This window comes from Diaporthe batatas (genome assembly GCF_019321695.1).
Source record: "Diaporthe batatas strain CRI 302-4 chromosome Unknown Contig00015, whole genome shotgun sequence".
NCBI lineage: Eukaryota > Fungi > Ascomycota > Sordariomycetes > Diaporthales > Diaporthaceae > Diaporthe > Diaporthe batatas.
In genome coordinates, this window is record NW_025408562.1 from 761,009 (window position 1) to 776,448 (window position 15,440).

At 57.5% G+C, this 15,440-nt stretch overlaps 4 protein-coding genes across 4 annotated transcripts; 2 read left to right on the top strand and 2 right to left on the bottom strand.

The window, feature by feature from the left end:
* Nucleotides 1-1,330: 1,330 nt before the first annotated feature.
* KVR01_011486 (uncharacterized protein) lies at nt 1,331-5,368 on the bottom strand. Its single transcript, XM_044786166.1, has 3 exons — nt 4,805-5,368; nt 2,367-4,753; nt 1,331-2,164 (listed from the first exon to the last, which is right to left on the bottom strand). The coding sequence occupies exons 2-3, from the start codon at nt 3,310-3,312 to the stop codon at nt 1,854-1,856; spliced, it is 1,257 nt and encodes a 418-aa protein (XP_044639861.1). The 5' UTR covers nt 3,313-4,753; nt 4,805-5,368; the 3' UTR covers nt 1,331-1,853.
* A 487-nt stretch (nt 5,369-5,855) lies between these two features.
* Nucleotides 5,856-10,600, top strand: KVR01_011403 (dolichol kinase). The gene has a single exon (XM_044783645.1). It carries the CDS (start codon nt 7,582-7,584, stop codon nt 10,369-10,371), a length of 2,790 nt encoding a protein of 929 aa, XP_044639778.1. The 5' UTR covers nt 5,856-7,581; the 3' UTR covers nt 10,372-10,600.
* A 584-nt stretch (nt 10,601-11,184) lies between these two features.
* Nucleotides 11,185-13,844, bottom strand: KVR01_011498 (origin recognition complex subunit 2). The gene is made up of 2 exons (XM_044790160.1): nt 11,575-13,844; nt 11,185-11,454 (listed from the first exon to the last, which is right to left on the bottom strand). Exons 1-2 carry the CDS (start codon nt 13,083-13,085, stop codon nt 11,340-11,342), a joined length of 1,626 nt encoding a protein of 541 aa, XP_044639873.1. The 5' UTR covers nt 13,086-13,844; the 3' UTR covers nt 11,185-11,339.
* Nucleotides 13,845-14,064: 220 nt separating this feature from the next.
* Nucleotides 14,065-14,825, top strand: KVR01_011363 (phosphatidylglycerophosphatase; the record flags this gene model as incomplete). Its single annotated transcript, XM_044787708.1, has 3 exons — nt 14,065-14,289; nt 14,347-14,685; nt 14,742-14,825. The coding sequence occupies 3 exons, from the start codon at nt 14,065-14,067 to the stop codon at nt 14,823-14,825; spliced, it is 648 nt and encodes a 215-aa protein (XP_044639738.1).
* Between the last annotated feature and the right edge of the window lie 615 nt (nt 14,826-15,440).

Here is a 15,440-nt window from a genome sequence, read left to right on the forward strand (position 1 = left end):
CACTTCATTCCTGCTCTCAACCGTGAATGTGTCCATAATTCAGCCCCAGGCGTCACAGCTCACTTAGTGCCAAGCATTACCTGCTGCTACATGGACACCAATTGATATCTCTTACATTTTGAAAAAGATTGTGAAAAGTGTTCTTGATCCATACACAAAAAAAGGGTAAGTCTCACTCTCTCCTCGATGTGAAGCAATATATAAGGTCTCCAAGGGCAGTCATTCAACGTAATCATATATACTACACCCCAATCTTGTCGCCAGTGTCCCGAGGACGGTTCCATCTTCAGAGCTCCTCAATTATGCCGCAAGGCTCTATCACTGCGAATTATCTAGTGCAAGAGACCAAAGTCCCACCCCAGTGACTTGGTTTTCGTGAAGTGGCGACCAGTTGACACGAGGCTTGATAATATTTGCTGAACGTCAACTGGTACATATACTAAAGTAAGTAGAGTAGTAATATGGTTGCAGAACACGCATGGATATTTTGTGGGTTGAGAGAGTGATCGTTTCTCTGATGAAAACACCGTCTTCATGGAGACCTCATTCTCAGGGGCGTTCGAATCATATTGCCCCTCTGGTCCCAACGTCCCTAGACTTCAGGGACACTGAATGCCTGCAGCTCACAGCAGGTTCAGCTTCTGAGTCCTAGCTCTGTACAATTAAAAGATTAAAATTGTTTCTACCTGTGAGTTAGAATCTAAGTTATCGATGTGATGCAAGATCTAAGTACGACACTATCCTAATAGAATGGAGATGTCATTCTCAGCGCTCGATCGGGCTTCCGTCGACTGAATCCATCGACTTGTCCACTACCTAGGTATTGAGAACTTATCCAACTGTCCTGAAAGTGAAGAAGCAGAACGACAGCTTTTATCGCGAACAAAGGAGACGAGTAAGTAGAAGCAACACGCCGACTCCAACCGCTCCGTGATCCTGGGTCTTCACTATCTCGCGATACGGCAGCTTTTCCGAGCCTTGAAATCGCATGGTCACATAATCTCCAGAGGTTCTGGGCATCTTGGCCGCTGCGTTCCAAGGTTGTAAGGTGGATAAATGGGCACATCATCACCTGGGCAGGGCGCTCACAACCTTACCTCCTCTTCTCCTATGTTTCAGTCTACGCACGCGTTTCAGCCAAATCCATGATCCAAACCTGAAGCAGACAGGTATCCAGATTGCCCCCAAATTGCAATTCCCCCACCCCCCCTCCCCACACAAATCGTTGCTCCAGTGCATCTCGAATTGGCTGCAACACAAGCCACTGATTAATCCAGCCAGCGGTATTATGACATCAAGTATGGAAATGTGAGTTTGGAAAATTGGCAAGCAAGTGTCAAACCTCAAAAAGGTTTCAGTATTATTTCGTGTACATTCACTATGTACTTGTTGAGAGAATATACCTTCTCAACCCCCTGCGTTTAACTAGTCGTGCTTTTCTCTTCTCCTCCTTCTATGTAGGTCATCATGATGCGCGCGTGCCCATTTTGTTTCCCCGCTAGTAGTTCTAATGCCCGAAGCAAAAAAAGATCACAATGAAGGAGTGGTCCGATACTGTAGCGCCGTATCCCGCTGTGCCCCGCCCAATGACGCTATGCAAGTGCTGTAAAAGCTGTTCAAAAATCACAATGCTTTCGAAAAACAAACTTCCGAGGCCGGAACAGAAGGGCCTCCGGATTCCCTGGTCGCCTCTGTGGGCGTTTGGAGAATATCACTCTCCCTCCATCCGCGGCCCGTGGGCCACCCATGCTGGGCATTATTATCCTGGCATTCCAACATGCCCGAGGCAAAGTGCGCCAGGGCATCTGGTAAGATGCCGTCCGCCGACACTCTGCCCTCAAGAGGGCTGAAAATTACTGCCATAAAAAGAACCAGAGTCCTGCCAGCAGCGTGGCGGCACCTGGAAGCGCCGGTCCCACAGCCGAAGCGGCGTTGGTCTGCAGGCTTGCGGCCGGGCGGGTGTGTGAGCCGTCCGTCGGTTCTGCGTCGACGTAGGAGAAGGAGGTCTGTGTGACGACCGAGATCCCGCCGTCTGGCATGGTGGACGTGAATGTGGTGGTGACCTTCTTGGACGACACGGCAGTCTTGGACGTGCTCGTGGGCGAATCCGCGACCGGGGTCGTCCTGGATGTGTCCAGGGTGGTGCCTTGTGGCGGTGTTTGAGCTACAAGGTATGTCAGCAAAGTGTTTTCAAGTCACGGAAATTGCAAGCCCTTGGCTCCTGCGACAACGTTCTACAGTCTCAAGAGCATGTGTGGTACACGGGAGGCAAAGAAAACAACATCAAAGCGTGGAGGCCGTTTCCTCAGGCACAGGCACAGGTACAAGTACCATGGCACGCATGATGGAAGACCATGTTGACATACCAGATGAGGTTGTAGTCAACGCGGTGCTGGAGACGCTCGTGGGTTCCTCAGCACTGGAGGTTTCTCCAGTGCTAGAGGAAGACGAGGAAGAGGAGGGCAGAGTTGCAGACGACTCAGAGGCAGAAGATAAAGACGAAGAAGGGGCAGACTGACTTGCAGAAGTGGCAGTCGTGGTTGACGAGTCAACGGCGACGCTCCTCTGTTCAGACGAGGACGAAGACGAAGACGTCGGCGCTGGGGGAGGAGAAACTGGGGCAGGTGCTGAAGGAGTAATGACTTCGGACGTACCAGAAGAAGCAGCAGGTTCTGAGGGAGTAGGAGGATTCTGAGGAGCTGTGACGGTCTGGGTGGCTTGTTCCTGGGTCTGCACGGTCGTCTGCACCACCGTCTCGGTCTGGACGGGGGGCTGAACGCTCACAGAGGTCGGGGTGGTGGCGGCAGTTGTTGTTGGGCTTTGCTGAGTCTGCACGGTGGTGGTAGCCACAACCGACTCGGACGAGACTGTCGTCACAGCCGTTGTGACCGGGGTCGAGACAGTTCCGTTGCTTTCCTGACGCTTCCCAATGCGAGAATCCTCGTGGCGGTATCTCTCGGGCACATATTTCTCCAGGAGCTCACGAAGAGACTCGGCGGAGTTGGACGCCAGCAGAGATGACAGCGAGGAGTGCTCGACGTTCACAACGGGATGGTCAGCGTTTGCGACCTGGTCATGACAATCTGCCCGGGCATGATGGGCTGATGCAAAGCCCAGGGCGACCATGCAGCACACCAGCAGTGCCAGCAAGAGTTTCCGTCCAGAATCCATGGTTCGTCGTGGTCGGCCAGTGTCGGGTGTCCGTACAGCTTGTTGATGTGTCTCAGTCTCCCTCAGGTAGTGCTTCTCCTGGATGTCCTGGGCCAGTCCTGCTCCAAGAGCCTCGACATCGTTTGGTTTTGACGGAGCCATGGCGGCTGGGGAGGAGGGGCTTGAAGAAGGGAGGTAGATAGATGATGGGGGCGGACGCTGCAGATAACCCTTGGGAAGAGGCGCTACGCCACCGGTGCGGTGCAGTCGCAGGCGCCAAGCGGGAGACAAGTGCCGCAGAAGTGGAACCGCCACAGGTGAGGAGAGCCTCAGAAGCGGACGATCAGCGAGGCAGCTTATTTTGGGGTCTCAAGGTGCATATTGGGGCCAGTGGACATGTGGTTGCAGTCGAGCTGTGCGAATAGCGATGTCGAAAGGTGGGTTTGGCGGCCAGTAATACTTTCTCCAACAAGCTGCTTGGGCTGCTTGGTAGGCAGGGGTGGCCTGGGTGCTGGTGGTCGTGCGGGTCCAGAAACAGGAACTGGAAACCGGAGACTCTTGCAGGCCTGTCAGGTTCCAAGGTGGGCCCAGCTAAGCTCCAGGATGGTGGATCAGCGTTGCGCTGGCAGATGTGCGGTTGCAGCAGTTCGGGGGAGGCGACCAGAGGCAAAAGGGCGACCGGGCGGGTTCCTGGATGGGACGCTGAGACTGCGGGGACTGGACAAGACGATCTGGACAAGATCCGTGGCGAGGATTGGGTTTTTACTGGACCCTAGGGGAGCATGCAGGCATGCAGGTCTGGGCCTGAGGCTGGATCCGGATCAAGGGCAGAGAAGCCACTGGAACTGTCGATGTTTAACCCGTTCTGCCCGTCGATGATGATGATGATGATGGGAGGGTCTCTCGGCGGAGACGAAACAAGTCAGTGCAGTGCAGTGCAGTGCGCTGGGGTGGATTAAGTACGGAGTAGCGAGTGATTGTGATATTCAGCGAGCGTGCTTATTTTCGTAAGAGTGACAGCTCAAAGCCGAGAGAATACCCACTCCTTGCTGACCCGTTTGCCGTGGCGGTGGGAGAGAAGTTGCAGCGAGGGAACCAGGCGGGCTGCAAAAAAAACCGCACATGGTTATGTACTAGAATCAGGATCCCAGAAGTTATCCACCTGCTTTCTGCCCACAACCACAAGTTCTTAATGATATTTTAATACCATTTGAATTAGAAGCTTACTCTAAAGATATTTATATAATTAAAATCAAGCACATATGATATGGTTGTGGAATAATCGTGGTGCTAACATGAAGGGTTTTGGTGGTACTTGGACTTAGCGGCGGTTTCTTTTGCAGCCTGCCTGGGAACGTGGGCGCATACAAGAATTATACTAAAAGAGGCCTCATCAATCGGGATAGCGTCTTCAGCCGCTAACGAGATGGGACTGTGTAGTGTACTATGGCATCGGGTACGGAGCGACGGTGCGTGAGGCCAAGCAAGGGTGAGGGTGGCAGGGTGGCAGGGTGGGAGCGGGTGAGGAGGAGGAGGAGGAGGAGTAGAGGAGGCTGATGCAAGCCATGCTGATCACTCCGAATGGACCGCACCGGATGGGAAGCTGGCAACAGGGATCAGCCTAGACTACCACAGGCTATCAGACTACCCAGACTTATCAAGACAATCCTACCAGCCTACCCGAGACAGGGTTGCAAGGTCGATGGGGCTTTGCTCTCTTTGGCTTGAATATCTCGCTAGGGAGCACCAGATTCGCACCACCTGTCAGCTAGAGCGCACACAGTACAGTATGCCACCTGGCAGCCAGGCGTGCCGAGATTAGCAGCAGAGTATTCTGTGATGTTGCAGCAGCAGGGGAGATCTCCGCCAGGGAACATTTGGAGGTGTGTTGCAGCGGCCAGCTCGTGCAGGTGGCTGCAGGAGGCGACCTGCAGTCTTGCAGTCTGCAGTCTTGAGTCTTGCTGGACTGTCGCACCTGTGGGACGAACGGACAGAACAAACCTGACTGACCTGACAGAAGTTCACGGAACGGAACAGCACCCCCTGCGCCCAGGCTGGTCGGCGCTGGGATAGACCCAAGAGGGCTCGCCGGTCTGTGCCAACCCAGCCTCCCACCTGGGCTGCTGGGCATTCCGCATCTCCTAGGCACCTCCTGGGCAGCATCTCCACGGCAGCTCTACACCACCGCTGTCCTACTCGCCCGTCGGCCCTGCTTTCTTGCGACCTTCCAAGACAGGGAGGCAGGGAGGTGTCACCCCCGGGGTCTGTACTTTAAACCGGTTGATATATTGCGGTACTGCACCGTAAGTGCTCTCCTATAGGCAATGCAAGAGGGCCATCACGTCGTCTCGTCAATGCTCTCGTCAGTGCCCTTGTATCCCCTTCTGACATGGTGACGTAGTGAGCCAGATCTTGCGACTTGCTGCAAAACACACATCACATCGCAAAGCCGCAGTCGGACGGTGCTGACGAATTGGCCGGCGTGCAAGATAAGCTGCAGAGTTTTGTGTGATGTGTTTGGCTTGCGCTGGCTAGCAGTCGTCGGTCGTTTCAGCGCCTCCCCCCAGCCCGGTGTGGCTCGTATTCCCCCAAGACCACACAGGGTGGATCAACACATCCGGATAGGCAGCACCTGGATTTGCCATGCTTGCACGCTCACGCTTCTGCACGGCCTAATGTGGGCGGCAGCGTGGTAGTGTGGTAGCGGGGTGCATATCCTGATGAAGCCAAAACAGTCAGACAGGCCGGGCAAACCAAGCCCTCCCTGCCTCCCTGTCAAAGACTTTTCTCTCACCACCACATGCAGATTTCTCAATCCGCATTCCGCCGTGCCGTAACACCACGGTGGGATTGACCCCCGACTCACCTGCACGGCGCCGGCGGACCCTGAACGGCGACCAGCCTCCACCGGGAGACAAGCTCACTGTCACGGCCACGGCCACGGCGAGATGAAGGACCAGAGGCCCACCTCTTCCTTTGCCAGCTGAACACCATTGCCATCAGGGCCCATCGGTGTGCTCCCCAATGGTGAAGCCTCTGGCTGGGGCCACGATTCGTGAGCAGTCTCGACTCTCGGCTCTGACCGTGACAGCTCCACCTTCGCGCACCGCGTCGGTCGGGCGAGTCGGAAACGTCACTGGTTCTGAGCCTCATCGCGAACACCGCCTTGTTCCTGGCTCGTATTTCACCTTGGATCGGACCAAAAGGCCCCTCCCTCGACCCAGGGCGGTCGGACCACGGCTGGCACGGCTAGACTACATCCAGGTAGCGCCGCCAGTACTCCTTATTACTGGTTACAGCGGCTGCGATTCCGCACACACAGACTGACAGAGCACACCGTCCCTTTGTTGGCGACCGACTGCGCTGCCCGTGTGTGGCAATGCAGTTGTGGTCTGGCAGTATCATCATGACGACCCCACTGGTTACGACGCGCCCGGTCGGGATCGCATCATGTGGCGCCCGAGACACACAACACCGGACTGGAGCCCTTGCTGCAGTCAGCCAGCTCAGGGACCTACAGGAGCAGACGCAACAGCCTGAGGCTCATCAGGCCACTCCCGTTGCAGGCAGGCAGTAGATGATGACAGCTCCGGGCCTACGATCCTCCTATTTTTGGCATCCCGATATGCAGGCCCGAGGCCCAACACCACTGCACGGCTACCGTGTAGCTGCTGCCAGCGAGCCTCTTGTCTGCAGCTGTCACACTAGATCCAACGAGATCTGTAGAGTCTTGGGAGCTGAAAAGTCCACAGTACCCTCCTGGAAAAGGACAGCAATGCTAGAGACTGTGACTTGGTCCGCCAGACCAGATATGACATCAGGATGCCGAGTTCCGTCCCTGAGTTCCACTGTGCTCCGTATGGGGAAAATAGTCTCGAGGTTCTGTCTCGATAGGCCGACGTGCCGACCTGAGGCTCGAGTTGTTTCGTTTGCCCAGAGGCCGAGCCTTATCGATAGCAGTGCCAATGGGCTAGCGCCAATGATTGTCGCAGGGCCTGCAGGGCTGTTGCGGTGGCGGACAGGGGGCATACGTAACCTCTCAAAGCTTCTGATCTGGCATTGGGTTTGTTGAATCTTGAGTGTGTCGGCCAGCGCCAAGAACGGAGCAAGGCAGACAGACATTCGCGCATGTGAAGACCACCGGACCCGCTCCACCACGGCCCCGGACCTCCCTGGCTGCTGGCTGCTCAACAACCCACGACACTGAGACACTCGCACAGCTCTGACAGCTAGGGCCACACTGAAGATCACTCTTAGCCAGGCGCCATAGCTTTGTTGTCATCCTCAACCAACACCCAACCACGCCGCCCCAAAACTCCAAACTCCACCGTCCGGGACCCCCAAGCCCGACCGCGATCCCGACCGCAACCCCGGCCGTGCTCCATGTCTATGTCCCCCATGACCGCCTAACTTGCGCACGCAAGTCACGCCATGTCCTCATCCCTCAAACCTCCCAGACCCGACCCCCTCGACGTGGCCCCGAATGACGAACTGGACGACAAGGAGAACCTCAGGACTCTGTCGCGATCGCCGCACCCGTACCTCCGTCACAAGTGGGAGATCCTGGAGCCCTCCGACAGCTTCGTCTCCCGCGCCGGCTCCGTCCCCGTCCATCACGCCCCTGGCGACGCGCGCGAACAGTTCACCCCCTCGCCAGCCTTCACAAAAGATTCTACACCAAACACAGACAGCGGTACCGAGGCTGACGATGAGATCTTCGTGAAAAGACTGCCTGCGCCCCGCGCGCGGTTGCACAAGGGCCTCCGGGGGAGACCCGATCCGCCGTCCGGGGTGGCCACCCCTCTCCTGACCCCTTCGCTCCCAGATGGAGACATCGGTACAAGTAGGGGGAAGGAACGGAGGGCAGAGGACGAGAAGAGGCAGAGCGCAGAAAGCGCAAGACGGCGCAAGGAGATCGTCAGGCGAGCCACCGAGGTCTTGATCCTGTCCGGCCTGGGGAGGCTGGTTGTCAGTAATCCGGACGTGCGTCCCATTGTCGCGTCGCATCGGGAACGCCTCGTGCTACAGGGCGCAATATACGCCGCACTGCTGGCGCTATATCCTCTACGCGTAGCGCTCTGGGCTTACACGCGAGGAGAGCCACCCCGGAGGAGACTGCCTCTGAGTGTGCCCTCGTCTTTCGATCCCGCCACACTCCTCTATCCACCGGCGCTGCCGATTCTTGTCTCACTCCTCACGGCTTCGAATGTGAGGAATGCGATCCTCCCCAACCTCGTCCTCGGCATCGCCTCCCTGCCGAGGGCACTAGTCCCAACCACCACCGCTGCCGAGACCTTCAGCCCTGTACATTGGCTGCTCGCAAGCCTGCCTCTCCTCGCGTCCGAGAGCGGCTCACAATGGTCGTCGAAAAATGACTCCCAATTGTCACTGTACCCTCGGGAAGCCCTGATTCTGCTGTACCCGTTGCACCAGACCTTGTGCCTCGTCCTGCATCACTTGACAACCACCAGTCTTTTGCCAGCGGAACTTCAATTACTCTCGATATCTCTAATCGATCTTTTAATCCTCTCAGCTTCACCACAAGCTGTAATATTACAGGCTATCCTCTGGGTAGGTGGCCTCGGAGTTATAGTCCTGTGTGGCCCAGTCATCCGGTGGGGCATAGCACTTGCCCGAGTACCAAAATGGCGGTTCCGACGGGAGGTGCCACATAGCAAACAACCTTCAATATTCACTTTGCTCTCGAGCGTGTTCTATCGGAAGAGGCTCAGACTCGAACCAGGCTCGGACAACGAAGACTCCGGTGGGCTATCTGGTTGCACAACCGACGAAGACGACATCAAGAAGGCCTCTGCCATCCGCCGCGCGTCAATATTACCAAACGAAAGTGGTCTGAGCGAGTTCCCCGGGCTGGCAAGGGCAGATACAAACTCAATGGCGGCAGGAAAAGAAGTGAAGGCCAGCCTGTCCATCGATCAAGATGCTGATGGGGCTGCGTTTCAGTCACCCTCGCGGCGGCACACAATCCCTTTTGTGGACAAGTTCCTACCCCGGTCCAAGACTCACACGCCATCAGGCCGGAGGAAGAGGTCTTCCTCCTTGACCGTACGTGCGTTCTTCTCGCTGACTCAGTCACAAGCCGCAACAAGAAAGTGGCTGTACGCTGGGTGGCTTTATGCGGGCATCGTCGTGGTCATCCTAGGAGGCGTTCGAGCATGTGTCCAGTACCAAGCGCTGGACGGCAATGAGCCCATTGGCTGGGCATTGGGCTACATCTTCGGTGATCTTCCGTGGTTCAGGTTCCAGGTGGTTCAGGCCAATCTCGAAAGATGGATATGCCTCCCGCATCGTGCTGATGACGGCAACAAGTCTTGTTCTCTGGGCTGGGTCCAGCACCTACGAGATGCCTCGATCGGCGAGGCAAACACCAGGCTGGTGCTTGCCGCTTACTGGCTCAGTGTCATCGCCATCGGATTACTCGTCGTCTTCCGGCTGTCCCCGATCTACGAGGTCGACACCCGCCGCAAGGTCTTCCACTTCATGATGGTGGCCATGTTCCTACCGGCAATCTACGTCGACCCGGCCTGGTGCGCGCTGGCGCTCGCCATCGTCCTCGCCATCTTCCTCCTCCTCGACCTGCTGCGCGCGAGCCAGCTGCCCCCGCTGTCCAAGCCCATCGCCAACTTCCTCCACCCCTACACGGACGGTAGGGACCACTGCGGACCGGTGGTCATATCCCACATCTTCCTCCTCATCGGCTGCGCCATCCCGCTGTGGCTCAGCCTCGCCTCCCTGGGCCGGGCGGGGGCCGGCCACGCGCGGCGCGGCTGGGAGGTCCCGACGCGCGACCTGAGCATGGTCGCGGGCGTCGTGTGCGTGGGGCTCGGCGACGCGGCGGCGTCGCTCATCGGCCGCCGCTGGGGCCACCACAAGTGGCTGTGGAAGGGGGGCAAGAGCCTCGAGGGCAGCGTGGCGTTCGCGGCGGCCGTGTTCGCGGGGCTGATGGCCGCCAACATCTGGCTCAGGCTCGGCGGGTGGCCCGTCACGTCCCGGCAGCCGCTGGACCAGGGGGGAGGGCCGCGGGGCATCGACGCGGTGCTGGCCGGCCTGCTCGGCGGCTGGGACTGGCCGGGCGTCCTCGGCAGGACGGGCCTGTGCGCCTCGGCGGCGAGCCTGACGGAGGCGGTCCTCACGGGCGGGAACGACAATGTCGTCGTGCCTGTGGTGCTCTGGACTTGTGTCAAGAGCACGGGGCTGTGAAAGGGGGGTGGTGGGATCGCTGGCTCGTTTCGACCACGGCTCCCTTTCTCTCACTATGGATCGATCGGCTCGGCAGCTGAAGAAGCGATATGGGATCGAAGGCAGCGTCTTTTTAACATTCGTGTTCATATCAAGGGCTTTGATGGGTTTACTAGGCATAGATACCATGAGATTTCGCAGCCCCACCCCCCGTAGCGTCATTCAACAAACAAAGATAATTTATCAACCATTTCTGTTTCTTTGCCGTATTTGGTGATGAATGGAAGTCCCTCGCCTCGAGCCGTCCCTGGCGGACCTGTAGTGGTAAAAAATAGTCAAGGCTTGTTCTCGAACGGAAGTTGCGTGTCGAGAACCGTCATGCGGTGCCATATCTTTTATCTGTATGTTGGTACGAGATAATGCGTTGGGCAGGCTGCTTGATGAGGACCTACAGCCAACCCTGGCGGCCAAGACAGGCTTGATTCCGCTGTGAGCTCCAAAGGACAAGTCAGTCTCATATTCGAGCTCTACATGGACGTAACGGAATGCAGTTGGATCACAAGAGAGGATAGTCCTCGCTGTCACAGTGCTTGATGAGTTCCATTAACGGAGCCAACTGGCCCCATGGTACGCTGAGTAGATGCTAGCTCTAGCAGTGGGTGGTGTTGATCGTGGCTACACACGGGTCTGTACGCTGAGACGACCCGCCGCCCCCCCCCCCCCCTTGGGGAAGAGGCGGCCGGTGCTGGTTTCTCAGGCTTGTCAACGAGTCGCGGGCGGTTGATGCCTACTGCGAAGTAAGTTCACCACGAAACCCTCGGCCTTGCTTGATTCTACATTGTTCTCACACTTCATTTCGTACTACTCGCGGCTGGCTGACTGTCTATTTACTCGACCGTTTATGTGCAAGTTGCCCCCTTGACAAGTTAGGGTAGGAACATTGCTTTCCCGTGGCGTGCGTGTTTGCACCTCACTAAGCACGCGCCGCATCACGACATCAGGTCCTCCAGGATGGCCTCGAGCTCCTCCTTCCGGAAGGGCAGGCTCAGGAGCTCCGTGCCCAGGACGTCCTTGCGGCTGGTGATCATCTGGTGATCGTGGAATCTAGCACCGCAAGTCAGCTCTCAAACTCTAATGCCCGGAGCCTCTATTACGGCATCAAATCAAGCGCGCAAAGGGGTAAGGGGCAGAAGACTCAGGAGAGATGGGGGGGGGGAGACTTACTCCTTCAGAAGCGTCCGGAAAGCCATCTCCGAGCTGCAGATAAACTCCTCAACCGCCTTGTTGTACAGCATCCGGTACTCGACGCCAGGGTTGTCTCCACCGCCCGCGGCCGCGCCCTCGTCCTCGAGCGCGACGAGGACCTCGCCGACCAGCAGCCGGAAGAGGTTCTTGGCGTTGTCGGGCAGCGACTTGAGCACGAAGGCGACGCCGTCCCGGCCGCCGACGCGGCGGGCCCTGCGGCCGAGGAGCTCGTGGACCTCGTCGACGACCTCGAGCTCGGCGGGGCTGCGGCGCGCGAAGGTGGTGCAGTCGTGGAAGGCAAAGTTGAGCGCGGCGCGCTGCCCGCCGTCCCACAGGAGCGGGAAGTCGGGCGTGTCGGCCGAGCAGGCGAGGCGGACGCGCGGGTGGCCCGCCAGCTGGGCGAGGACGGCGTAGAAGGCGGCGGACCGGCGCAGGGGCGGCGCGTCGGCCGAGTTGAGGACCAGCGTTATGGTCGTGGCGGAGCTGCCGATGAGGGAGAGGACGTCGTGCAGGAGGGCGGCCGGGGTGCCCGAGGTCAGCTTGTAGGAGGGGTCGACCGCGCTGCTGATGGTCGAGAGGACCTCGCGGACGCTGATGGTGCGGACGTAGCCGTTCAGCATGACGATCTTGTGCGGCTGCTGGCTGGTCGAGGCCTTGCTGTGCAGGTGTTTGGCGAAGCGGTGGAGGAGGGCCCGCTTGGAGCCGTAGCCGTACAGGCAGAGGCTGAACCCTTCTGCCAGCTCGAAGCTCCACTGCCCGAAGGACTCGGCGTGGAGGTCCTCGAGGAACTTGATGTCCTCTTCGTGCGGGTCCTTCAGGCCCCGCAGGAGCGAGAAGTACTCGTCGTGGGTGAGCAGCTTTAGTGATGCCAGAGTGTTGTTGGATGTCTTGGCCAGTCCTGGCTTGTTCTGGAAGAAGTACATCTCATGCGGCGGTAGATCCCGCGGGGGCGTCGGGGATCTCTTCCTGGCGGCAGCCTTCCTCTTCCGGCCCCGTGCGGTCTTGGAAGGTGTCGCTTGGGCGTCTTCTGCCCCATCCTCGAGGTCTTCGTCTTGGACTCCCTCATCCTCTTGCATGGCCTCATCACCACTAGACTCGAAGATCTCTCGGGCGAGGCCCTCATCGCCAGCCTCATCATCGCTCGTGGCATCGTCGACCACACGTTCGATCAGAGCCCGGGCACTCTTCCGGCGAGCGGACCTATCAGCGATTGTGCGACGGCCTGGCGTGTCGATGCCCCTGGCCCCTCCTTCCCTGTGCGGCGTCTCAGGCTTTGCCTTGGACACAGCCGATCGTGGGCCTCTGGGTGTTGTCTTCGTTCCATCCGCCTGACTTGCCTTTACCGGAGTCGTCGAAGGCTTGGCCTTGGGTGGGCGGCCACGCCGTGCTGGCGTCGCTGCAACAGGCTCTGCCAGTTCATCTTCCATTGTATCATCGGCTTCTGGGCTTGAACCGGTCCCATCGAAGTCATAAATGTCGCGGCGTGCCATGTTGACGCTCTGCCCCTGAATCCTCTGCCACTGAATGTAATGGATGGGCCGAGGTTCTGATACTTGAACGATGTGCGGTGACGTTTCTCCTTGGGCCTGATGGCGTGTGTTGAGAGCCTCTGTGTGCGGGCGGGCACTCGCTGATGATTGCGTTTGCCACAGGGATTCTCTGCCGAATATTCCCGGAGTGTCGCTTCCGCAGGCCGTCACCTCCTCGGGCGGCCGAGCTCTTGCTTTGGCTTCCTGCCCTGGGCCCTGGTCGGTTTGCCCTCTCCGATAGACTAGCACTCAGGCCGTAGAAATTCGCCACTGCCACTCCAATTCCAGCTGTGATGTCGCGCACCCTTGCACTGCAACTTGTCCCAAATTCGTCCCCCCTGAGCCGTGGTCGCGGTTGCGTCTGTATCGCGGTTGCGTCTATGCTGGCACCTTCTCCGGCCGCAAATGGGGTCCGATATCAGGTATGGCACTCGCAATAGTGCTTCACTCTCTCTGGCAATCACAGTGGCTTCGGCTCCTTCGTCACTCTGTGCTGGCGCTCTCCTCTCTCTTTCTTTCTCTTCAGAACGAGCCCGTGACCGGAACGAGCCCGTGACGACTTTTTCTGATGGCTTCCTTGGACAAAGTCTGCAATCAGGACTATTTCATGGCATCAAATCCCTCAATATCATGCCTGAGACTTGGAATGCTTGTTTCTTGAGGCTTTGCTGTGGTTGGTGTTTCAATCGTTGTCCCTTTCACGTGGGACCGCGCTACGCGTTGTTGCGGGAGCGAGCGGGACGCGTTACAGTGGTATTTCAGCCCCAGCAGGGATCCATAATAGGCACCTTCGGGCGCTTTGACCAGGCCTTAATTTGACGTCAACTTTTGTCCACAGGCTTGCCCGCCAATTCTGCGACTTCCTCGATAGCAAGACTCCTCCAGCCTGCCGTCCACTCATTCATTGTCTTTTCACCAAAAACGCTGTATATACCTCACCATGGGCGCGAACTTTAACCTTTCGGCGTCCTTGAATATATTCAAGCTCCTGGCAAACCCTTCCCTATGTCTGCCTCACGCGGCCGTCTCGACCTTCAAGGACCTGCCCATCCCTTTGGACTCAGCCTTCCAGCGGAAGGGTGAGGTCAATATCAAAGCAGTCGTGCTTGACAAGGACGACTGCTTTGCAGTTCCAGAGACAAACGAGGTCCACAAGTCATATCAGGTACATTTCCAGTCTGTGGGTTGTTGTCATCGGGGTCCCCCAGCTTACGTCACATAGGAAAGATTCGAGGCACTAAAGGCTGCATACCCAGGCAGGCGCCTCTTGATTGTGTCCAACACAGCTGGCGCACTCAGCTACGATACCAAGGCTCAGCTGGCATCAGAGCTTGAGAAGGCCACAGGTGTGAAGGTGCTCTCCCACCAGACCAAGAAACCTGGATGTGGCTCCGAGATCATGGAGTATTTCCGGAGTCACCCCGAAACTGGTGTCTCCAACCCCAGCCAAGTTGCCATTGTTGGTGACAGGCTCTTCACCGACATGATGCTTGCCAACAGCATGGGTAGCTATGGTGTCTGGATCAAAGATGGTGTCGTCCCACTTCATCAGAAGAGTATTGTAAGGCCATCCCCCAATATTGGTGTCCCTCTTGACTTTATTGACAAACACCTCAGTTCTCAAGAATGGAGCAGAAACTGGGACCATTTCTGCTTGCCCGAGGATATAAGCCCCAGGACCCGGGAAGCCCATTCGAATAGTTGCAGCTGAGCCGCATCAGGCCGGCAGCCATGTCACTGAATCTCCTTTTATGAGAGCAGGTGCTACTTCTTGGGGCAATTCGGCTAGGCTTCATCCAAGGGTCATTGTCCTTTGCCTCCCTGTGATCAAAAACCATGGTTTGGCAGAGGCCTATCCCATCTCACTGCAAGGCAGTCATCTGCATGCTTCATATGCGGATTCACCCTGACTGCACTGCCACTCACCTGTTGGTCTTCGCCTGAAAGAAGTTGTGACGGTAGAGGCTCCCACACTGTCTTTCTGAGTAGAGGCTTCCGTGGGTCTTTCTGCGTGGGTCTCTCTCCGTGGGCCTCTCTGCGGCTGTTGCTCACACACAGGGGCTAGGCCTGGCCAGGCTGGTCCGGATCAACCTTCTCGTCACAGTCCACATCGTGGTTCAGATCACGACATGGAGCTCTCTCCTGGAGAAGTTGGTTTATTCAAGTTGCCTGCTGCCATTGTATTCTCCCTGCAGTTGTTGAACAATGGGAGGTGGCCGGCCACCACGATGCGTGCTGGTTGGTCGGTTGGTGCCACCCTCGAGGGTCACCCCTCGAGCTAAGTCCATTTGGGTACGCTCCTGCCACGCATGACAT

What these genes read in the sequence shown, in the direction of transcription:
- KVR01_011498 (XM_044790160.1), bottom strand. Translation starts at nt 13,085, where the DNA reads ATGGCACGCCGCGACATTTATGACTTCGATGGGACCGGTTCAAGCCCA. An exon ending in TTCCGGACGCTTCTGAAGGA is followed by an intron (nt 11,455 to 11,574) that starts GTAAGTCTCCCC and finishes TTGCGGTGCTAG; the next exon opens with ATTCCACGATCACCAGATGA.
- KVR01_011486 (XM_044786166.1), bottom strand. Translation starts at nt 3,312, where the DNA reads ATGGCTCCGTCAAAACCAAACGATGTCGAGGCTCTTGGAGCAGGACTG. An exon ending in GTTGACTACAACCTCATCTG is followed by an intron (nt 2,165 to 2,366) that starts GTATGTCAACAT and finishes CATACCTTGTAG; the next exon opens with CTCAAACACCGCCACAAGGC.
- KVR01_011403 (XM_044783645.1), top strand. Translation starts at nt 7,582, where the DNA reads ATGTCCTCATCCCTCAAACCTCCCAGACCCGACCCCCTCGACGTGGCC.